This window comes from Chelon labrosus (assembly GCF_963514085.1).
Source record: "Chelon labrosus genome assembly, chromosome: 12".
Lineage (NCBI taxonomy): Eukaryota > Metazoa > Chordata > Actinopteri > Mugiliformes > Mugilidae > Chelon > Chelon labrosus.
This window is the reverse complement of record NC_140345.1, coordinates 27,632,697-27,656,833: the sequence shown is the minus strand read 5'-3', so window position 1 is coordinate 27,656,833 and position 24,137 is coordinate 27,632,697. Positions and strand designations below refer to the sequence as shown.

Below are 24,137 nucleotides of genomic sequence, written 5' to 3'. Positions count from 1 at the left end.
AACTTATTCACTATTATTGTCTTTCTAAATTAAAAATAATACCAAAAAAATAAATATGATAATTCAAAACGCAATAATAGTATGACGCTGAATTTCTACACATGACCAAGCAGAGGAGCTGCATCAAGGTAAGAAGCTGTGGAGCCAAAATGGCGCCCTGAGCTGGCGTTGTGTTGCCTTTGGGTACCGTGGGAGAAACGGAAACGAGGAATCGAGCTAACTTTCTAGTTTAAGTAAATGCAACGATGTGTTTTCAGGACATGAAAAATAAAACTATACTTGTTGCTGATTTCTTACACCTTTTTATGTTATATTTTCTAGCTAACTGTCACAACTAACGAAGCTGAATTTGCTGTTGCCGTGAGTACTCGGCGTTATAAGAAAATACGGGCCACAAGCTAACTTTTGACTAAGTTTAACCTAATTTCCGGGTGCTTAACTTACGTCTGTCACGTATGTTGTTCTCCAAACAACTGTGTGCGTTGGGCGTCTTCCAAAACCTCAAAAAAGAGCTCAACTGACAATTATCCGTTGTACTCCAACACCTGGACAAACGTGTAGGCTGTATTTACTTGCACACCTCGCAGTTTAAAACTGACACCTGAAGGCAGCACGGAGCAAGGCCTGCGTTTGGTTTAAATACTGTGCGTTTGTCGCCATCTTGTGGCCAGAGCGAGCAACTGCAGGTGCACATGTGGCCAGGAATAGAATTCAATCATGATAAATATTAAAATATGACAGAGTAAAATACACAAACCCTCCATGATAAGAAGGAAAATATTAGAGAAATAAAAAAAATACACTCCCAGCTCATATTCACACTCATTTTATGAATATACAAACAAGTTTAGGGGGTTGCAATGATAGATTATGACAGAAAAAATGAAATCTTTCATCACCAAATATAGGAAAATGAGAGAGGGACTCTGCTCGGATCTCAGTAATAACACATTCAATTAAATTCTTAATGTTACACACCTGCGCAGTAATCAGCCATTTTTTCCACAGCAGACACTTGACAAAGCAGGACAGACACAGGTGCTACTAATGACATTAATGATGGCAGAGCTGCAGTGGAGCAGCAGCCATAACATCACCGCAACAGAATTCATCATTCAGTGTTAATTGTAAGGAAACAGGTGATTTTTTTTTTATACCCCCCTTATTTAAACCAAGAGTGTTTATATTTCTAAATGTTCACAAAATCCAAACAGATTTAAATGCACAACACAACTCAGCAGCTGCAAAACAGACCTAATACCTTGTACATGAAAATGAAAACTCAGCAAGATTTCATCCAGGAAATAAAAACACATCACAGGACTTTAAGACAGATGCACGGTATTATCCTTTGGAGTCGTTATTTGGCGTCTCCATTCATCTTGAAAACTCGTAACTGGCACAAACACAAAACAAACATCTGTCTTTCACGCTGGCAGCAGCAGTAAATCCTCTGCCAAAAAAAAAAAGTAGTTAATCCCTCCTACAGGACATGTTTGGCTGTAATGCAATTTATCATCCCCATCAGACTAATTTAGAGGGATTCTCACTGTGTTGTTTGATTAACAGATACAGTGGTAGTGATCAGTGAAACAAGACGAATAGCTCGCCTCACTCTACTGTTTTTGACTTTGAAAGTTAAAAGCTCCTCAACTATTCACTGGTGGCCGTGGTTTGTGTGAACTTATACTGCACCATAATGAAAATAGCATCGTCCAGTCATGTTTTGAAGCCTTGAGTAGTGCAAACTGCTCTACTCAAAGTTGCTGTAAAAGACTAAATTATCAGTCTTATCTTTAAACACAGGGATCCAAGAGTCATCCAACTGTTTGTTAATCAGGCGCAGGATGTGCAAAATGTGATTTTATGATTTTATATACAGAAATATCTGTCCAATATTACCATGCATATCACAAACAGGGAAAACTCAGGTTTAAAGGTTTGATTAAAAGACTTAGCCTGGATCCTATTTAAATATTTAATATATAGTACATGTCAGGTCGTGTGGAAGGAAGGAAGGAGGGACCAGCATGCAGAAAACAAACATTTATAATACATCAGGGTCTTATGGATCTAATTTAGAGGGGAAACCTTCTCAAACATTAACATTCCTCTTATTTCCCTCTCATCTGGTTTCTGTGGCCAATCTGAGAGGTCACCAGGTGACCTCTACCACTCATTTTGGACACTTTTTAGTTTTCTACATTACTCCATATTACTCCATACTCCTTTATAGTTCAGACATTTTCAACATAATTCTACAATGTGGAAAATAATAATAATAAAGCAAAACCACTGAACGAGAAGGTTTGCCCAAACTTTTAGCCTGCACTGTACATGGATAGACCATAAAATAAAATGAAATAATAAAACAAAACCAGATTGTGTGAGGTGAAACATTTTTTTATTATTCATGTTACATATTAAGTGTGCCAACGCAGAGTATACATGTACAAACCTAATTTCTCCAAAAATACATCAAACTGAACTTGGACTTGACTACTAATAAAAAGAAGACTTCCTCTCCCAAAACTATTTTTATTTTTTTATTATTTTTTTCCTCCCCCTCGATGTCGACGTCTTTATTTCCTCCCGTTTTCCTTTGAACCGAGTTCCATCAAGAGCACAGCCTATAACAAGCACTTGACGGGGTTTTTTTAAATTTGTTTTTTTAAATTTTTTTTTTTACATACCATAGAAAACACACAAATACATTCATCACCATCGCCTAGAAAGGTTCGACGCACCCCTTCCTAATAAACTACAGTCAAATAGTCACTGAGGAGGACGGGGACTGTGACGTTTCACTGGAGAGAGAGAGAGAGAGTTTGGCGTTTAAATAAAATCTGAGCGTTTTGCATCGGTTTGAGTATAACTGCATAAATGCTGTGTTTCTTTTTTGTTTTTTTGTTTTTTACTCCAGAGATAAAACTGAGAAATGCACACGTCGTCTCGGTCGAACAAGACTGCTGAAATAAACCTCTGTATAAAATATAAACTCTGAAACTTTGCACCACAGTATTCTAGATTTATGTGACCTGTTTGCACAAAGATAAAATCAGACTTCGGCGCCCCCTCCCTCCCACACCCCCTCCTGCAACTGTGCCTTTGAAATTAGAGACCCCAGAAGATGCTATGAGGTTTTTTTTTTTGTATAATTTTTTGTTCCTCAAACAAAAGTAGAGGCTCTGAACCTTTAACTCTCATCAAAATAAAAGACATACGTGTTCATTTTTGTACTTGTCTGGAATGTACAATAAAGCCACAGCCCTGTTCTGCTCACAAACCCTTTCCTCAACATCACCCCTGGTCCGTTTTTATGTAGTGTCTCGTCAGCTGCCTTCCTCTTCCTCCTTTAATAGCATCTTCAACGTCTGACTGGCCGATCAGCTCGGCAGGTACACGACCCATATAGGCACTATGCAACCACGCCAAAAAAAGATAAAAATAAAACTAAAATAAATCAAGTTATTCCATCATAGCAATATACTGTGAATATATAATTCTATCTATAAAACAAAAGCCCTCTCGTGGCTCCTATTTCTAAGACATACAGTAGTCTAAATGTAAATTAGGTATGACAAAATCCAACAGAACAAATTAGTAACCCCATAATATCGCGTATACAATCTCTTATTAACATACTGTGATGAGGGAAAACATGAAAACCTCCAGAGGGTTTGCTGTTGGCGGAGCAGAGGTTTTAAAGTTGAACCAACCAAATGTGTGGCCAAAAGAAGGAGGCTGCCTGTGTTACTCTGTCTCTTCCCGGATCTTAAAAGGTTTCTGCTTTTTTCATGAGCAGCCCGGCCGTCATCACGCCTCTCGCTGATGACGGCCCATCCATCTCTGCTCATTTATTTATTTTTTTTTTTTCTGGGATAATTCTCGCTCTGAGCTCCACGTGAGCGTTGGTTGATGAATGAGCCATAATAAAACAGGGAGAGAGCTGGTGGAAGTGTGGCTGCTCGGCTCACTCGTTCCCTGGATGTCAAATACCGGGAAAAGCTGGAAATCATTACCACGTTTTCCTAAAAACAAGTTATTTAGCGCTGATCAGGTTCTTCATAACTACTTGTAATTTAAACTGTGAAACAAAGAGTAGGCTAATGTGTTTTAGTTTTTTAATATTACATTTCTTATAAATCAGAACAGTACGCGTTTGCAGATATTTTTAAGAACTTGTTCCACATTTTGGGAGCACGTACAATGGTTTGGGAAAGCAGAGATATTCTTCTCTTGTGTGTTGTCGTAAAAACGATGCTACATCCTGTAGGAACTAGCTTAGCATTAGATTGGAAGGAAACAAATGGGACTATTTTAAACAGCTGTGGCTTTTTGCCATCTTTCACAGCGTATAAAATCACTACTTTTCACTTTTTACATTTGGGGTTTTGCACAATTAAACTAGGATTTAGATAACATTTCAATTAGCATAACTTATCAAGGTTGTTTCTTGCTGCTTCAAGTTTTCGTGCTAGCAACTGTGACTTAAATTAAACATGAAGTTAACACTAAAAATGTAACTAATAACACATTTAAAATTGTAAACTAATAGTTTTTTTCAGTGTTACATAAATGTTGAAAACCCAGTGATCTTAGCTTAAACTTAGCTTAGCTTAGCATGAGACCGGAGTGAAAACAACTGGTAGCTTCATGCTAGCAACTGTGACTTTAATTAAACATAAAACAAACACTAAAAATTCAACTAGTAACACATTAAAACTCTGTGCTGTGTTACTCCAGGTTGCCCAACTTTGCTCAACCTCCGGTCCAGCCTCCTGAACTCGTTGTTTTTTCAGTGTCACATAAATATTGAAAACCCAGCAATCTTTCTTAGCTTAGCTTAGCATGAGAGTGGAATGAAACAACTGGGACTATTTTAAACAGCTGTGGTTTTGGTCGTCTTTTACAGCATAATAAAATCACTACTTTTCACTTTTTACATTTGGGGTTTTGCACAATTAAACTAAGATTTAGGTAAGCTTTCAATTAGCATAATTTATCAAGGTTGTTTCTCGCTGCTTTGAGTCTTCCTGCTAGCAACTGTGACTTAAACATAAAATTAACACTAGAAATTCAACTAGTAACACATTAAAACTCTGTGCTGTGTTACTCATGGTTGCCCTACTGAGCGGCCTCTCCTGTCTACTCGACCTCCGGACCAGCCTCCTGAACCCAGTGTCCTTTGATTTTACCTTTTAGAACCCATCCACCCAACCAGGTTTAATCTGCCCTTTTGATTCTACACAGTAAACTAATACTTTTTTTTTTTTTTCAGTGTTACATAAATATTGAAAACCCAGCAGCAATCTTCCTTTTCTGGACATGTTCTGTATATGCATCACTGTAAATCAATAAATGATTACAATGAGGATTTCACAAATCACATGGAGGTTTGAAATACTTTCCCTCATCACTGTAAAACATGATAAATGCAAAGGCATATTCCAAAGTTAACAGTACAAATATCCGAGAAACACTAGCAAAGAGGGACATTTAGTAACGAGTAGTGAGGTTATAACGAAGGGAGGTGATGCTATGAGAGCAACCTGGATTTGCGACCTTTGCAACCTTTTAGTTTTGTCTGCACTTTAGACACTGCTGCCACGCTTTCCACACTCAGGAGTCCTGTGGCGGCTGCAGAACAGTCAGCGCCTCTCGTGTTCTGCGTCAGTACAAACTCACGTTCTCCCACTCCACCAGGTACTGCACCTTCCCGTCCGGTGTGACGCGTCTCGCCAAGATCCTCACCGCCTCCCCGCCTCCCCAGCTCCTGGAAACTGTCCCGTCTCCGCCTCCCACTCCCATCCCCACTCCTCCTCCTCCTCCTCCTCCGCCGCCACCTCCTCCTCCTCCTCCTCCCCCACCTCCTCCTCCACCACCACCTACGCCTCCGCCTCCGCCTCCGCCTCCGCCACCACCCATACCGGCTTGGTAAGGGGGTAGGTCACGTAATATGAGGGGCTCCAGCTGCTTCTGCCCCGGCTGGTGTTGGTGCTGGTGGTTGTGATGGTGGTTGTGTTGGTGGTTGTGATGGTGCTGGTGGAGATGGTGGTGGTGGTGGCTGCCATTGGTGTTGAGGGGGTACGGGAAGCATGTTGGGGGTAGCCTGCAGGTGTCCTCCACGCTAGGACAAAGACAAGCACATGAATCCTGAACATGGTCTGAGGGTAGCTCAGCATCTAATTCCACTTAGTTTTAACAAATGTAGTGGTAAATAATCCATGCAATAGGTAAATATCAGCTCCTAACAACCATGTAAACTCTTGATGTGCTGGTTTCTCACTGGTTGTTAATAAATCCATTCTCTCTGAGCATGTCTGCTCCATGTGAGGTAAAAACATCAGGTGAGGAGTTTCCATTAGGGACAGAAACATGGAGGTAGAAAAACAACCAGTTGTTAAAAACAAGTGTTTGAAAAAAAGCTTGAGTCTATGTGGACACCATCTTCTTCTTCTACTCTATCAATTCAGTGTAATTAACAAAAGTTGGAGGTGGAGAGGACTTCTTCTTCTGTTTTATTTCTGGCAGATTTGGCACTCGACTGCAGCAGAACCATTTTGTCAATAAAGTTTTACAGTGATTGAGGTTTATTGGAGCATGTAAACATATATTTGACCAGATTATTTTATCAAGTGTCCATGTAAACAGTTAATTCTCTGATCAGAATGATTTCAATCAAGTTGAAGACATATTTTCCATGTAAACTTAGCTGCTGCTTTGCTTTTACGTGGCTGATTTTAGCGTTTTAGGTCACTCACTGCTATCATCAGTCTTGTTTCTTGCAGTTTTTCGGATGCATCTATTGAGAATAACACCGTATGTTACCATGACCGACTTCCTGGTGAACATATGTGTAAACCTTTGCAGGTAAGGATCCGTACATTTTCATCAAACGCTGGTAGAGACCAAAACAGCGTTGGAAGGAGGGTGAGCATTGGACTTTATTTGCAGCGAGGCCAGAAACATGACTCAGAATGAATGCTGATGTCGCTCCCTGTCTGGTGGTTTGTGTGAACAAGCAGCTGTTTGCTGACATGTTCCCATATGGACTTTATGAACTGATAATAAGCCAGGGTTGTGTCTACAGCTTGCTGCTCTGTGTCCGAGGGCCAAAAGATTAATCGAACCTCTGTTAATTAATTCACCGGTCAATTAATGCGCGTTTAAATCTAAAGTATCTAAAATTAAATTATATGAACAACTCTAAAGTAGAGTGAATGACATTTGAGTGTGTGTGTCGAGCATTTCAATACTTCTGAAAACTATCATCTGCTTCTTTTTACCTGAGCTACTCGGTGACCAAAAATATACCACTGGACAAATGTTATATTCTAACTGATTAGATCAGGATATCAAATCATAAATCATATCATAATAACCATAACCAGATTTAATGAAATTCCTGTCACTCAATGATCTATAGCTGAAAGTTTTCCAGGGACCAACACGGACTACAGACTTCATAAATGTCAGCTAGGAGTTGGCAGCGGTGAGGATGATGAACGAGAAAAACCTGTTGTAGTGATGGAGACTCTTGGAGAGCGCAGCATTCCCGTTGTAGGTGGCGTGGTACAGGGCATACATCCGCTTGGGAGGAGAGCTGCGAATGGGACGCACAGGAGCTGACAGCAGTGTTTACAACTTTGATCTACAACAAAACCACACTTCCACCCGACTGTGTTTCAGGAGATTCAAAGGCTCCTTTCACACCAAAGACTTTCTGGCTTACCCTCGTGGTATCAAGCTTTGCAGGTCGTTTTGTTTGAGTTTACTTACTTATGTGCTACTGTCACCAGCATACAACAAAGGTGAGAAGAATTTTCTTTGTTTTGGTCACATTGTTAAGACAAAAACGAGACACTATATTTTCTACCGTCTTTATTGTAGTAGGATGGTGGCAGCACTCACAACGTATTTATCTGCATCGTCAGAAGATCTCTGGACCAGTGTTGATTTCGTTAATGAAGGCGATGACAAAAAAGGATGTTACTGTCACATAAGCCCTATTCGAATGGGACTAGTTTTATCTGGGGACCTCCAGTAATTTGTAATAATTGCAGAGGTCATCTGTGATTTTAATCCCGTGCGAATCGTCAATGTTTTTAATCTGTAAAGTAAAAATTACATCGCAAATTGCACAGAGGTCCTGGGATAAAACTAACCCGTGCATCTCTCAATCAGTCTGTGTCTATGATCTGAGGGGGAAATCAAAGTCTGGACAGATGTTAGGGTACAACGTTGAGATGTCGCTGACACATTCACCCATTTAGACGGATGAAATCATTAAATCAAGCATTAATGTGTTCATCTGCAAAGGTGGGGCTGACCTGGGGGTCATATCTGAATCAACACAACGCCCCCAGGTAAAACTAACCCTGTGCGAATAGGACTTAAGGCGAGACGCTGACGAGCTAAAGCCAATGTCTGATGAAATGTTAACGACACGAGACTGTAATGTTATTTGATAGGACAAGATGTTATTTGAACATCTGACATTCAAAATACATGGTCTCACATATTTAAACAGTGGACAGCAGATATTCAACTCTGGAAAGATTATATTTAGAATTGAACAAGTGCTAATTGTTCAGTGTTGAACAATTGGATTTAAACTTCTGCTACATATATAAGCTTCACTAAAGGTGAACTACTGTTTTTTACAACCTGGACCTTATTTCTGGCATAAAATACGTTTGTTTACTCATCCATATAACTTTTGTGTCATTTGTAGTCAATCAGGAGATATTTAGATCTTCGTATATCCATATAGTGGAACAAGTTTCGCGGCAGATAATGCATTATTTAGAGGCTGCGTTTCGGTGCCCCAGTCACTCCCACTATATGGATATATGCAGATTTAATTATCTCCCGACTGACTACAATCAATCAATCAAGATTGGCACAAATGTTATATGGGTGAGTAAACGATCGTATTTTATGCCAGAAATAAGGCCCAGGTTGTAAAAAACAGTAGTTCGCCTTTAAACTGGTCTTAAGTGAGAAATATTCTGATTATTATTTTGTCTAAAGATGACATATGAAATAGCTGACTAAATGGATGTCATTAGTTATAATTTAAAAGTTGACAAAAATGCAACTAAGGCTAATAAAGATTTTCGTCAAATCAAAAATGGCTGTCAAAATGAACACAGCTCTGGATGTGTACCTAAAGTATTTATTCTGTGTCTGTCTCTTGTGGCACTAGCACGGGTCAAATTTAGACAACATCCTCAGCACGAGTATTTCCCGAACCTTTGATAATTTACCGCTTCCAGAAGCAAACTGGTGCCACAGCCCTTACCTCAAGTTGAGCTCCTCCTCGGACTTCCTGGAGTTGTAAAGGCTGGTCCCTCCCATGTAGCCATGGCAACATGGCAGCAGCTCAATAGGGTTGGCAGCAACTGGGGGTGGACAGGCCTGGACACAGGGGACACACACAGATCAGCTTGTGTCTGGATGCCAGCATCATCACAGGAGTCAATAAGGCTCCGGTACCTCTGTTCTTACTGGGGCAAGGATGTGCATGAGGAAAAAATGGAGTAAAGACATTTTAAAACCTGAGGAGGATATAGTTAAAAATTTTGCATTCTCAGAAAATTTGAAACTTTGAATTCCGTGTTTTTGCACTGATGGAAAATCAGACGTCCATAAATCTTCAATAAATACCACAATGTTTTTGCGCGACACCATCAAGGCTCATTAGCTGTAGGTTGTCCTGCTTAAACACCTCCGTAGCACATCTTCATGGAGCTGACTGGTTAGTGAGGCGGCTCTCTGTCGACTCACGACCCATAAAACGTAAAAACACGCGGGCCATCAATCACCGGTCCTCTGGGAGGACGCCGCGTACAGATTTCTCATCGCTGGACTGTGACATACGGCACCACACTTAGCCCATTATCATCCCCTTCTCTAACGTTACTATCAGGATGGGAGATTATTATTCAGCGGCCTCAGTCAACGTCTGTGTGCCTTTAAATGGATGTGCTCTGTCAGTGCTGCGCTGTCAAGGTGCCAGCGCCACCTGGCCAAACTGTAATTGACTGCAAAGTGCATTTGGAAGTGATCCCAGGCTACGCATATCAGCATTCTTTCCCATCTCACTTTCCCCCACTAGAACGGAGCTGCTCCTCCAAGACGGACGGAGATTAGCATCCATCAGAGGGGCACAATGGGGCCTGGATGTGCCAGAGTGGGAAAGAGTGCTCTGTGGAGCGCATTGTTCTCAGGATTACTGTATGTGCGCGCACACAGATCAGAGTGATGTGTAGGAGGACACAGCACAATGAGCATTCACGGTTAAGAATGCCGTGTAAAAATAGTAACCGCCACATGTGATGTTGCTTGTTTCTGCGTGATCCGCTGGGAATTGGGTTTGATGATCGTGATAAATGTGCCGCTGAACTGCAGATGTTGATGAAATACATGAGCGGCTTTTTGCACAGCCCGAGATTGGATTTGAATTAAACATTTTCCCTGCCGAGCCAAACACACGACACCTCGTGTCTCAGATGCTACCTTTGCTCTAACCGCATACTCGGAAGCAGCGGCAGGCTTTAAAAACACACACAGCAAAAAGGAGAGGGCGTAAAAAAAAGACACACAGACTGATCAAGGCTGCGAAATGAACTGCCATCACGGCGTCTGACTGACAGGTTATTTGGATCTCAGAGATCTGTCTACCTGGCTGCATTTAAAAAAGAAAAAATATCAGAGAGGTTTGGTGGCCCAGACCTCCTCCCCCCTCCCCCCTGAGTTGGAGACAGAGGCACTGACCTGTGTCTCCATGATGCGACGCTTTGATTTACGTGACTCCGTCCCCCCCACTCTCCTCTGGCAGGGTAGTGACAATGGGCTGAAGTGAACAAAAACACACATAAATTAATCGGCAGGGATAAACACACACATAAAGCCCCCGTGTGCAGTGTTTAGTTTATTGTTTTGTCTCCACGAAGGTCTGCTGAGAGGTGTAAAATACTGAGAAACGAGAGCCGGGGGGGATGATGGACTCCTCAAGGGCTGCACATATCCGCCCAAGCATCATCAGTGAGAGGGTTTGGAAATTAATAAAACACTTTCTTCCTGTCCCCCAAAAATTCCCTCAACCCCACAAGTGGCTCCTAGAGGCTGAGACGTCCATTACAAGCCAGCGTGGAACGGACAACATACTCTCCATTATCCTATAATTAGAGCTTCACCGGCGGTAGGAATTTAAATGTGTTTTTCCTTCCTGAGGGCCACGATAAAGAAAAAGACCACAGTGTCATTAAAAAGGAAATGGATTTATCCTCCTCCTCCATGAATTTGTTCAGCGAATTGCACGGAAATCTGACCGCAGGATTATGAGAGCGCTGACATTCTGGTCTGAGGATGATACAGTAGGACATCTTGTGAAGTGTTAATACGGGACGGGTTTATGTTCCGGGGAGAATTAGTGCTCCAATCTGAGCATAAAACTTTAATATTTCTGGTGTGCAAGTGGGAATTCAGTGGAAATCGGTTCTGGTATTTTGCATTTGAAGATGATAAATTCAACACGGCCGCCATTAGGTTTGGAAGTCAGATTAGCCTGGATCACAGAGGAGAGAGTTGGTACGGGGGAGATGTCGATCTTCTAGTGCAATTACACCCAAAGTTTAGCGGATCCACTAAATGTTTAAGGGCCCGTTCAGACCCATTTGAGTGATCCGATCTCGGACCACATTTGGAGGTGGACCTCCTTCCTTCGGCAGTGTGAACACACAGTGAGTCCTGGCTCGCATTAAAGACCACCTACTCAACAGGGGTGATCTAAGGTGTTTGTGACAGGGTTCTTTCTTATCTTTCTTTTACCCAATCACAGGATACAAAGATAGAAAAAAGGGGGAAAGGTAATACTCACTATTCAATCAATAGCTTGAGTCAAAGGACTGTTACCTTCTCTGTAACCAGCCTAACTTGTGCCCGTCTAAATGTGGCCTCTTTAAACAGCTAAGCCCCTCCCACCAGGCTCATTCAGACAAAGATCTGATCTCAGGTGCTGGTTTGCTACGCACGTGGAGGCGCATTCCAATGCCAGGTGTGAACACCAGATGGATGTCAATGCAAAAGTCTGAACAAGGCTTAAGAGTCATCCTCTGAGGATCACACATGTCCACAGTGAATGGTACATGTTGGCCCTAGCCCATTAATCCAAGAAGCATCGACTGACTTCTTCTCCTTAACACATCAATCTTCACTCCAACTGAATGCAATCAACTGCAACTTCAGTTTCTGACTCTACTTTACTTTATGTAACATTCCCCTAAACCAGGGTTGAAACCATAGGTAGTTTCTTTACTAGGGTGACAGGTTGGGGCGACGCTCTACCAAAAGGACAAAGAAAGGAGTGTTTCCTACCACACTGAACCAAAGTGAAAACAGTCCAATGAGCATCAAGCTGCATTTCATGGAGCAATTCTGACTCAAAACAATTGGCTTAGAATATGGCTTCAAATCGCCCAGATCATTCTCAAACACTCTGGCTGTTTATCAATACAAAGTATGCAAACTTCAGACCTGTGTACTTGGTGACCCCTGCAAAATGCATTCTGGGATACCTGGCTGTGATACCAAGTGCACACAATTTTACCTCCCAAAGCGTGCTCGAAAAAATAGGAAGTATTTGGCCAGTACTTGGTTGGTTGGTACTTTGAACTGGAAACGGTATTTGGGCAGCGACTGGCGACGTTTCACAAGAACACAAATGCAGACAAGCACGCATACTGACGAAGGCCCTCTGACTTTTTGAACTGCAGACACTCCAATGCAATATGGATGTGCAATGCAATGGGTTTGAAGAGGGTAAGAGACCAAGACACTGCTGTGAAACATAATGAATCAGGAACGTTTGAATGTTTAGAACACGCTTTCCACGGAGAGGAAACTAGTCAGCAACACTTGCAATTTCTGATCATTTTACTAGTTTGAAAGAGAGACAAACTCCCCAAAATGCACCAAAATGCACATGCAATTAAATGTAGGATGAGACCGTTTATTTTTTTATTGACACTGAAGTAGTTGTCTTTCCATGCAAAGATGCTGAACGTATGAACGGCAGCCATCTAGTTCTTACTGGTGCTATTCTTCAATGAGTTTTAGAGCAAAAATAAATAAATAAATAAATAAATCAAAGCAATGACTAGTAAGCTTGCTGTTAATTTGCCCATTGAGAAGATCACCTTAGCCATCACAGAAACATTGTCAAACGATGCCAGCATTGCCCTCAGTGAGAGATTTGGCAGGAGCCTCCACTGGATGAAAATTTAAAATCTTATTTGGCTCAGATGGAGCCGGATCACCTCATGCCCAGCTGCTAACACTGCAAAAGCCATTCTGCCGTAATGACTTTAAATGTGATACTGTGGAAGCTTTTGTGTCTGTCAGTCTTATGTTGCTTTGTTCCCATTAAAAATGTAAAAAACTGTAGGTTTAGACAACATATACAAGATATCTGGAAATGGATCAACTTAGATTTTTAGATTTGTAAAGTAAAAAAAACTGCATTAATTCAAGTTGGTACAAACTCTGCAGCTATTTAAGTAACAGAAGGATACATTTCAAAAATATGTGCTGTACTCTGATCAGCCATAAGATTATGACCACTGACAGGAGAAATAAATAACTTTGACCATCTCCTGACAATTCAGTGTTCTGCTGGGAAACTTTTGGACCTGGCATTCATTGGTGTGGATGTTACTTAGACATGTAGCACCCACCTAGACCAGACCAGGCACACCCACCCCATAGCAATGACACTCCTTGATGGCAGCAGCCATCCCCAGCAGGATGCAGCCTGACACAGGCACACACACAAAAACAACAAAAAAAAAAACATGAAGAACAGCACAAGGTGTTGACCTGGCCTCCAAATTCTCTAGATCCCAAACTGATCAAGTATCTGTGGGATGATCCACAGAGGCCCCTCCCCTCAAACAACATTGTGTTGCCAGACACCACAGGACACCCTCAGAAGGCAGGGAGGCCTGCACAATATTAGGAAGGTGGTCATAATGTTATGCCTGATCTGTGTATAACAAGATGGGTTTGAGAAAAAACCCCAATCCTTCCCACATCCTTTCAATACTGCTCCAAATACTGCTGCAAATGATTTCATTCTAATCCAACCTGAATGAGAACCAGCCAAACACTAAAAATGATTTATAATGACTATGAAATCTGCAGCACACGTGCATATGCATGTGCTCACACACTTACGGATGTGCGCACAGTAGGGTTTCACATTCTCAGGAATAAAAAACCAAGACACTGATACTTTTGCCAGTGTGTGAAAATTATAGCCCTTTGATTCCTAAGCTAATTGTTCATGCATAATGACTATACGCCCTGTGGGAATCCCAGAGCGCTTACTGAGATAAGAGCCAAATATGAGAGTCCTTACTCTGACCTTCTCCGGTGTGTGATGTTGATAGGCGGGTCGGTGATGAGGGGCGACGAATCGGACGTCAGGGGCGGCGGCGATCGGACCTGAAGCCCAAAGAGACACTTCTTCTTCTTGATCTCCTTTCCGGAGACAAACCTGGATCGAAGACACAAAGCATGTTTGGTGTTGGTTCCTAAAAATATAACATCACCGTACGTGTGTGAGGTCTTCTTTCATTACTCTCCTTTGAGGCTAGTAGAGAATATAAAGCGGTGTAATACAATGTACTTATTCTCCCGATGAAAAAGTAGACTGAAGAACTGAAGTGACTGCGTAATTAACTTGTACATAATTAGAGCAGACTTCGCCTGGAGAATTTCGCTGGGGTTCTTTTGGAGTGCAATTTTTTTTGCCTTCAAAATTCAATGAAAATCCACTTATAGCAATTATACCACTAGACTGGCTATAATGATTTAACACCAATGACTTGTGTCCTTTGCTAACGAGACAAAATTAACACCAAAAAAGTGTTCCGCTCACTCTTTATTCAAGGTCACAGCTCGCTCGTTCCAACCTTCAAGTCCAATGTTGGCAAACCAGCACTAAGAAGACCCCTCCATTCATGGAGTGCTACTCATCAATCCAGTCGTGTGTGCTCGGTGTTTATTCTTCTCATCATATGCGTCGACTTACCTGTCCTTGTGGGAGTTTAGAGCGTTGAGGAGATTGTGACAGCGGTCTTGCCTTGGCGTGTCAGAGAGCTGGAGGACAGACAGAAATGAAAAATCAAAGCCGTGTTTACACAATGGACAACCATCAGACAGAAAGCCTTTAATGCATACAATCATTTTCTTTTTACAATCGCTGACAGCAGTGATGTTGATTTGGAGAATTAACCGTTGGCTGAAAACCCGTCTGCTGTCACGCACAAACAATGCATTTCAAAACATCTTCTAAAAAAAACCAAAAAAAAAACAACAACTTAAAGACGAACCCCAAACCTGTGAGACAGGAGACTCTGTTTTGCGTCTCTGTTCATTCTCAGTGGAGCAACTTCAGCCTTTAAAATGTGAGGCTTAGCATTCTGATATGAAGATTTGTTTAATTCCCAATGAACGCAACTGCACTCCATTGGGTAGAAGGAAAAACCATTTCGTTCTTTTTGGCGCTACCTGTGGTGATAAGCTATAACTGCAGGTGTTTTGTAAAATATTACTTCGTCAGTAGGTTGGCAGTTAGTACCTAGCCATCCCTAACATAACAGAAGTATAATAGTATAATAGTTGAAGAGAGCATCTTTTGCCTTAGTTAAGCCTACCGTCTCTGGCAGAAAGAGAACCGATGGTAGCCTGAATGCTAAATGCGTAAACAATTAGCTAACAGTGAAGAGGAGCTGAAACTGGTGGCAAAAGGCCACGTTTGTTAGCTATTTAGTTAGCTACATTATCGGAGAAACCTTTAAAACCCTAGAACAGATAGCTAAACTATTGGCTAACCAACATAAACATGTATTAGCTGAGCATGAACAGTTGAAATAGTTAGCCATACCTATAGAGGAGTTGAAATTGGTAGCTAAAGGCATTAACAATTAGCTAACAGTATAGAGGAGCTGAAAGTGGTAGCAAAAGACAATGTTTGTTAGCTATTTAGTTAGCTACATTGGAGAAACCTTTAAAACCTTAAAACAGATAGCTAAACTATTGGCTAACCAAACATAAACATGTATTAGCTGAGCATAAACAGTTGAAAAGGTTAGCCAAACCTATAGAGGAGTTGAAACTGGTAGCTATAGTAATGTTTGTTAGCTATTTACTTAGCTAAGTCATTGGAGAAACAATGGTAAGAAACCTTTTAAAGTTAACCAACATAAGTTAGCCAAGCATAAACAGTTGAAATATTTTGTTAAATATGATCTATTTCAGCCTTTGAAATAGACAACTAAAAGTACTAAATATGCTAAATCTGTAAATTTTTTGGTTATACTATTCTTATTTTATATTTTACTAGATTTCACTTGATTTTACTTAGATTTTATCTTTCTTTTTACTGATTCTCAAGAGTGTTTTTTTTTTGTGTGTGTGTAACTAAGATACTGTGACCAAGCAATTTCCCTTGTGAATGAATAATGTCTGTCTAGGTCTAATGGCTCAGGTAACAAGCTAAATTACTGGACATACAGTTAAAACGCATAGCTAAAATATTGGCTAACCAACATAAACAAGCAGTTAGCTAAGCGTAAAACAATAGAAAGAGTTTGCTGAATAGATAGCTATGATTAATGGTTAAGGATACGAGCTGAATTATCGGACAGAAACAGTAAGCAATGCGTAAACTATTAAAAATGAAGAGTGTAAGATTTTGAAATACTTTGCTAAAATCCACAATAGGTGAGATAACGAGCTGCAGTGTTGGATGAACAACATATATATATATAGTTTGTGGTCGGAAAACATTTAAAAACAGCTAAAATGATTTAATAAAAAGCTAAAGGCAAACTGTTTAAACTGTTTAAAAAGGTCACCAACCACTGTCCTATCATGAAATTATTGATGTTCTCCTTTAAGCTTACATAGAGGTCATACTTTTTATTTTTATTTTTTTTTCCTTTAGTGGTTGTTAATAGGCTTTAGGACACAAATGAAAAACTGACAAAAAAAAAAAAAGAAAAAAAGAAAAAATAAGCCTGGCAACATTTCACATCATTTCATCATGGTGCTTAAACAGGGAAATATCAATACCGCGCCTAGGAGCAACGAGTCCCAATTCTCATTGGTGAAGGACAGGATTTCATGGTCAAAATCAAAGTATTTCCTCTTGCAGCACAGCGAGAGATGGTAGAGCACTAAGTGAGCCAGATCCACCCTGCATGTCAAATAAAAAAACAGCAAGAATTAGATAACATAACATGCCTGCTTGATAGTCAACAGTTTCTTATCATTTTACAGTTTCTATGTCGTGGGAAGCACTAGTTAAGTCTTTAAATGTGTTTTCCAGTCCTGCGGGATAGTTATTGTTTAAGATTGTGGTGAATTATTTTGCAGTTAAGAAAATACGCTATTGTTAAATTTACCAAGTCATGGGAAGTCTCTGGATTGTCTCTGGTCCCTTTGTACACACTGAGCACTGGAACTGATAAAACCTAAAAAAAAAAGAACAGACACAAGGAAAAGCAGAAAGCAGAATAATTAATCCTTAAACAAATGTGGTGTACGTGATTAGTCTGTTTGTCGCTCGGGTTTAGAAAACGGCTCACTCTGAATTTCGTGAAATGTGATTTGTTTTCTGCACATTCTCCTGCATTCAGAGCACATTAATGTTTCCACCTCGCAGACGCCAAGTCATTCACGCGTGCTCCGATTCCTTTTCGTCACGAGAAAGTTAAAAACCATTTTCCTTCCCACCTTCCCCTTCACCTTTTCTCCACACCTCTCCTCTGGATCCTATAAATAAAGCCGAACTGGAAATAAACAGACAGGTGTATCTTTTTCCGCGATAATAGCATTCTGCTCTGAGTGACCCTGAAGCTCGCGGCACGACGACGCCGCGTGCATCTGTCCTTCTATATGCACGAAGGTCGCGGGGAAAGATGAAGCGCAGACACGATATGACGGCAGCACATGCTTACTATTCCAACTGTGAACTCAGTCCTCACTCTTCCTCCATCACCTGCTCAGCAGATGTTGTACCAATCCGGCCTCACTCCCCCCGCCTGTCAATCTGAATCTAATCCCTCCTTATTTACCCCCCCTCTCTCCTCCCTCCCCTACTTCAGATGGGTTTGGCAGTGGCACCGCAGTCAGGACGGGCGTGGAAGTAACACAGATGGTTAATGACAATCACAACTTAATGGATGGATTCATTTTATCGCGTGCACGAGATGCACTGCCGTCAGCAGCTAGCACATCCACCCAGCATCTTATACGAACGTAGTCCTTGTAGTCACTGAGCACATTAACGTGCACACTGATAAGTTAGTCTTAAGCTAATTAAGGGACTTTGCTGTCATGCAGACATCTTGATCCGTTTATCACAGCCACAGTTAATTAATTAACGATTTGGATCCATCGTTTGTTCAGCGCTGCTATCTTTGATCCGACTGGTTCCTTTCTGTGTGGAGTTTCCATGTTCTCCCTGTGTCTGCATGGGTTCTCTCCAGGTTCTCCAGCCTCCTCCCACCGTCCAAAGACATGCTGGTTAGGTTCATTGGTGATTCTAAATTGGCCGTAGGTGTGAGTGTCTCTCTGTGTTAGCCCTGTGATAGACTGGAGACCTGTCCAGGGTGTACCCCGCCTCTCACCCCAAAGACAGCTGGGATAGGCTCCAGGCCCCCCACGACCCTCCAGAGACAGACAACCATTCACACTTACACCTACGGCCAATTTAGAATCACCAATGAACCTAACCAGCATGTCTTTGGACGGTGGGTGCGTCAAACTGAATTTCTTTAGATTTATTTGAATGACTGGATCAAACGACACAGTTCTGATTGTGAGTATGGAGATTTCCGTGTAACGTACCTGTCCCCGTACAGCAGCGGCTTGGTCAGACACTGTGTGCAGGCCTCGTGGAACCACTGACCACAGCCTCCACACTGCAGCATCTTCAGGTTCCACCTGAGCTCCAACAACGAGAAAAGACTTTAATGACATGAATGGATGGATGGATGGATGGATGGATGGATGGATGCGCTGCAACAGATGTTGCCTGATAAGTTTGTATTTATGCATATCTGAGAGAAGGATGAGGTCTCATGACTGCAGCTGACTTCTGGTGTAAAAGCCATTTGCCTTTGTGCATGATGGACGTTTAAAAGACAGGGTGGTGAACTTTTATTTACATTAAGTCTCTAATAATAAACTGATAAAGAAAGATGCATGTCTGAAAAGCTGCATGCACATCACAAGTAATCCAAAGGACGTCTTTTAGAGAGCACACATGATCTGCAAAACCTAAAGAGGAACTCTGCAGCGTCACTCACTCTCCAGGTCCGGCGCAGTAGCAGTAGCACTGCTGCTGGTTGGTCAGATGCTGTGGGTCCCAGTCTAAAGACGACAGCTGGTAGGGGAGCCGCAGCTTCATGAACTGCATGAGCCGGGCGAAGCGTCCCCGCTTGAGGGCCCCGCCTCTCTGCGAACACAATATTTAGGACAGAAGTGATTGGTCGGTGCCTGCCGCCCCCCCCCCGTCTCAAAACGCGTGTCATGTCATGAGGAGACGGATCGCGCTCGGCGGGGAGAAGGCGATTCGTCTGGTTTTATTGTAGGTCAGCTGTGAGAGATAGCGTCCGAGGCGGCGGAAGTCTGGACGACGAGATACGGACGTTGACCGATTGACAATTAAGCCGGTGCCTTCTCATCTCACATCTACAAAACTGGAGCACATGTGATTGATTGACTTTAAATGTACTTCTCTCAACTCCGGTGTAGTTTCTCAGCTTCATAACTATTGATTGCTCATGAGTTTTCTAACACAATGTGTAGACTAACCTAATACTGGAGTCAATACAGGGAGAATTAGTGTGCTGTTGCCTCAAATAAATAGATGCATTACCTGCTGTACACAACAGTGATATATTTAACTGGATTTCTCCCATTTTACAAACCCAATGTTTCCTTTTCTTTCCCTTTTCTTTTTTTATTCCCCACCAGAGTGTGAGACGGAGAGATTAACAGCCTGACCTTGGTCGCGACTGCAAAGACACATTGCCGACATATCCACGAATCGCTGTCAGCTTCCGGCTCGATGGTCGGCGTGTGGCACTCTGGATGATAACCTGTAATGGGAGGAGGAGGCAGAGCGTTTAATTCGTGTTCACAAGACAGACAGACAGACAGACAGCCGGAGCGACAATAATGGCAGAGCTGCGCCGCGTTTAGCCGCCGCCGCCGCTGCCAGTTTGCTTCAGCAGCACTCACCAAATATTTCACTATTTTATTTGCATCCGTGGAGCAGGGAGGGAGGATGCTCGCCTGCTCTCTTCTTTTTCTTTTTCTCTCCTCAAAACAAACTGTCAGCGGCCTTGTTGTGAAGTCGCAGCGGCAAAGTTTGCAGCCATTTCCTGCTTGTCGCATCCTGCTGCTGTGGTATGAAAAACTTTTTTTTTTTCTTTTTCATTTCACCATAATAGTTTTAAAGTCTGTCCACTCCGCTTGGATGTGTGACCTTCACTGTGCAGAATAGTACATGTGCAGCTTTCAAACGTCTTTTCAAGTGGGAAAGTTTGAGCCTGAGGTTTTTCACGTAAGAGCACGATTAACTTAGAAATCAACTGTTGTCCAACATGTGGCTTAAAGGGGAGTAATGAGGACACTTGAGGCCTTTAGTGGACGCACACTGAGTGGAGTAGGAGACAGCTGCAGAGTGCAGCAGCTGAACTTTTGACATTGTTTCTAGGTTTTGTGAAAGAAAAAGAGAGATTCAGTATTTTTATATCTTAAAACACTCTTCAAATCAGCAACAAGCCCGAGCCAAGACATTTGTGGCATCTAAAAAGTTCTGCGCCTCCCGGTATCTCATTGGTTTTCCAGTCAGGATGCAGGTGCAGCCACTCATATTCGTCACATGTTATTTGTGTTTTCTCTCTCTCTCTCTCTCTCGCTTTTCTGAGCCGCGCTGCTGTTATTTACCATGCCGTGTCAAATCTACCAAGGTCAGCTCGAGAGCCGGCGGAGAACCACCTTTTTTGACGGCGCGTGATGAGGCGCGCTCCCTTACCGTGGCGACATTTAAGACAATTTATGAGGGGTTCTTTAAGAGGCGGAGCGTCGCAGATACAGCAAACTTCTTCCACTCCGGCAGCAACTGAGGCAAACAGAGAAAGACAGAGAGAGAAGAGAGAGGAGAGAGAAGAGGAGAGAGGAGAGAGGAGAGGGAGGCAGGGGAGGGGAGGAAGTAAATGTGTGAGAGAGAGGAAGACAGAGACAGACAGAGAGGAGAGGAGAGGAGAGGAGAGAGAGGGGAGCAGTCAACGGCATTAATTTATGTATATTGATTCACATCCTTGCCACCTCATTGATTTCAGTGTCTCCTGCACCCTTTCAGATTTCACTTCATTTGACTAGCGGATATTCAGCCCGGTCCTAACAAGCGTCCGACTTCCCCTTTCACTTGATGTGAGGTGGAGGGGGAGCGCCGCCTCCTCCCAGAGGAGCCATTAGTCTAATAAAATCGTAAATAGACTCTAATATACCAATTACATCTCAACGCGGCCCGTCAGAACACTAGGAGCGCTCGCTATCATTACAGCAACGTGGCCGTGGTTTCTTTTTTTTTTTCCTGCTGCACAGAAACTAAGACAAACGATAAAAATTAAGTTTTAAGCTTCAACTCCTGCAGCGAATCTTGAGAGTGGAAGCAAACACCTTGTGTGTGGATTCTTTGTTTTATAAACCTCCCAACAAACAGGCAGACTTTTTACTCTACTAGCTGAGGGGTAGACGGGGGGACAGGGGAACCACAATAATAATAATAAAATAAAAGAGTTCTCCTTACACGAGTGGATGTCCTTTCTCAGCACCCAGAACTCTGAGTTGTCCTCAAACCTCACCAGACAACACTGCTTGACTCCGTCCACCTGAGAGGACAGGGGGACAGAAGGTGAGCGGGACGAGCGACAAAACTAAACGCAAGTCAAAATCCAGGTGACCACTTCTCTCCCTCACGCTCGCACGCCGCATGCACACGCTCAAAAGTCTCTTCCTCGCGCACCCACTTACTCTTTTCACATTGCCGAGGTACAGTAGTCCATCACTCCATCGAGCCAGCACATCATCTCCTTCGCTTACTCCCCCCATCCTGAGGAGGAGAGAGAGAGGGAGAGGGAAGAGAGAGAGAGAGAGAGAGAGAGAGAGAGAGAGAGAGAGCGGGGCTCGTGTGAAATGGAAATCCGATTTATTCGCTGAATACTTTGCCGCCGTTGCTGACAGAGGGGGTTTATGGCCCCGGCTGCCACCGAGACGAGCAGGGTAAACGGTGCAGAGGGGTTAAAAATCCGCCTCCCCGCCCCACCACCACCACCACCACCCACCACCAACCACACACCTCCTTCTTTTTTAGACCAGAGCATAGCGGCAGCCTACTCACCACAGTGAAAGATGAGAGTGAGTACACAACCAGAGAGGAAGACAAACGATTACTGCACACATCAAACACACACACACACACAGAGGGAAAAAAAACACTGCATGATGACTGCTGCAATACAGTTTGACTCAACGAGCAAAGATCATGTGTGCAGCTACTTGAAGCATCTGTCCTGCACTTTGCTCCTGTCCCCCTCCTCTCCCAACATCTTAAAAACTTGAATGGACGCATGGAATGACTCTGCAGGGCATTACCTCTGCACGCTGAGCATTTGTTCCAGTGCATGCACTCAAGGCAGACGCAGGATGCATGACACTGTCTGGAGCCTTTTTTTTTTTTTTTTTTGTGAATCAGAGAGGGCAAAACCAGAAGAAAAAAAAAATAGATAGAAGAGTGAGAGCTGGCTTGGTGAAGGGTAAGCCTACCTGTCAAGTCGAACTCCTCCTTCCCGTCGGGGTCACAGTGATTCCTGGACAGGCTGGACGCGAAATGCCCTCATCTGCTGTGGATCTTCCGCTGCCCAATTACTGCCCGCTCGGATGCGCAGCCTGCGTGCCTGCAAAAAGTGGATGATGTGCATGCATGTCTGTCTGTGCCAAGCGCCTGTGCGTGTGCGTGCGTGTGTGTGTGTGTGTGTCAGTCAAGCCGTCAGCGAGGAGGAGGAGGAGGAGGAGGGAAAGGCGACTGACTGTCCGTCCGTCTTTAGTTTGTCCGTCCTCCGCGATGCCGTTTCGTCATGTTCCCGTCGCTTTTTGCCCTCTTCCACCCCCCCACACTTCTCCTCCGCCGCCACCTACTGATGCTATTAAGGAGGATTGTCGGAGCAACACCGGAATCAAGCCGCCAGAGACGCCATCATCCCTGCCTCACGCTCTCCAACCGACTTGTTGTGACGCAGACATAAAACACCGAGATAGAGAGTGGGAGGGAGATACTGATAGAGAGGGGGGATCCAGAGGTGGAGGGGAGCTGGAGGGGAAGGGGAGGGGGGGTCCTCAGCGAGAGCACCCCTCCTGTCGGGGGAGATTGACCCTAAATCGTTGTGACAAGGTGGGATTGTGATGTCTGCTGGGAGAGAGAGGGGAGGGAGGGAGGGACGGACGGCGGTGCGCTAAGAGCCAACGGAAGCGGCGCGCACGGCGACAGGGGCCAATTAAGCGGCCAATTAGAGAGTTTAGCCGCCTCATTAACTGGTCCCAGACAAAAAAAAATCGAGGGACCGGCCAAGTTTAGGCTGCCCGTGGAGAAAAGTTTTCACACAGCGGAGGCAGCGAGGAAACTGTTGATTATCAGAGCTGAATATTAACCCGGAACTCACAGAAAGCAGATCTGAATCTGTGTTAATTCGGGATTAAAGGGCCACGTGTGGAGTTATTCTGGATATAAATAATATCAAAGTAAAAATATAAAGAGGTCACACAGAAAATGATTCATCTTCCTAAATATTTCTTTAAGAACTTTTAAGAAACCTCTCCAGTTCTCCTTGTTTCAGCTTTGTGATTTTGGATGCGCCGTGACCTGGATGTCTGAACTCCTTCACAGACACTCTCTGCAGGACTGTTTGTTCAAAAGACTGGAAGGAAGCTCCAGAGTGGACATGTCTGTGAAGGTTCATCCAGGTCACGCAGCATCCAAAAAAGCTGAATCA

At 43.0% G+C, this 24,137-nt stretch overlaps 1 protein-coding gene across 1 annotated transcript; it reads right to left on the bottom strand.

Annotated features, from left to right (window-relative positions):
- Positions 1–4,333: 4,333 nt before the first annotated feature.
- Positions 4,334–22,989, bottom strand: phf1 (PHD finger protein 1). The gene is made up of 15 exons (XM_084557013.1): positions 22,915–22,989; positions 22,123–22,201; positions 21,899–21,980; positions 21,122–21,208; positions 20,086–20,180; positions 19,386–19,534; positions 18,925–19,020; positions 17,478–17,546; positions 17,146–17,269; positions 15,101–15,168; positions 14,432–14,563; positions 10,783–10,861; positions 9,308–9,423; positions 7,520–7,606; positions 4,334–6,130 (listed from the first exon to the last, which is right to left on the bottom strand). Exons 2-15 carry the CDS (start codon positions 22,198–22,200, stop codon positions 5,674–5,676), a joined length of 1,719 nt encoding a protein of 572 aa, XP_084413139.1. The 5' UTR covers position 22,201; positions 22,915–22,989; the 3' UTR covers positions 4,334–5,673.
- Between the last annotated feature and the right edge of the window lie 1,148 nt (positions 22,990–24,137).

Coding starts and splice junctions, on each gene's coding strand:
- phf1 (XM_084557013.1), bottom strand. CDS start 22,200: ATGGGGGGAGTAAGCGAAGGAGATGATGTGCTGGCTCGATGGAGTGAT. Junction 17,547..18,924: donor CCGCTGCTGTACGGGGACAG/GTACGTTACACG, acceptor TTTTTTTTTTAG/GTTTTATCAGTTCCAGTGCT. Junction 15,169..17,145: donor ACTCGTTGCTCCTAGGCGCG/GTATTGATATTT, acceptor TCTGTCCTCCAG/CTCTCTGACACGCCAAGGCA.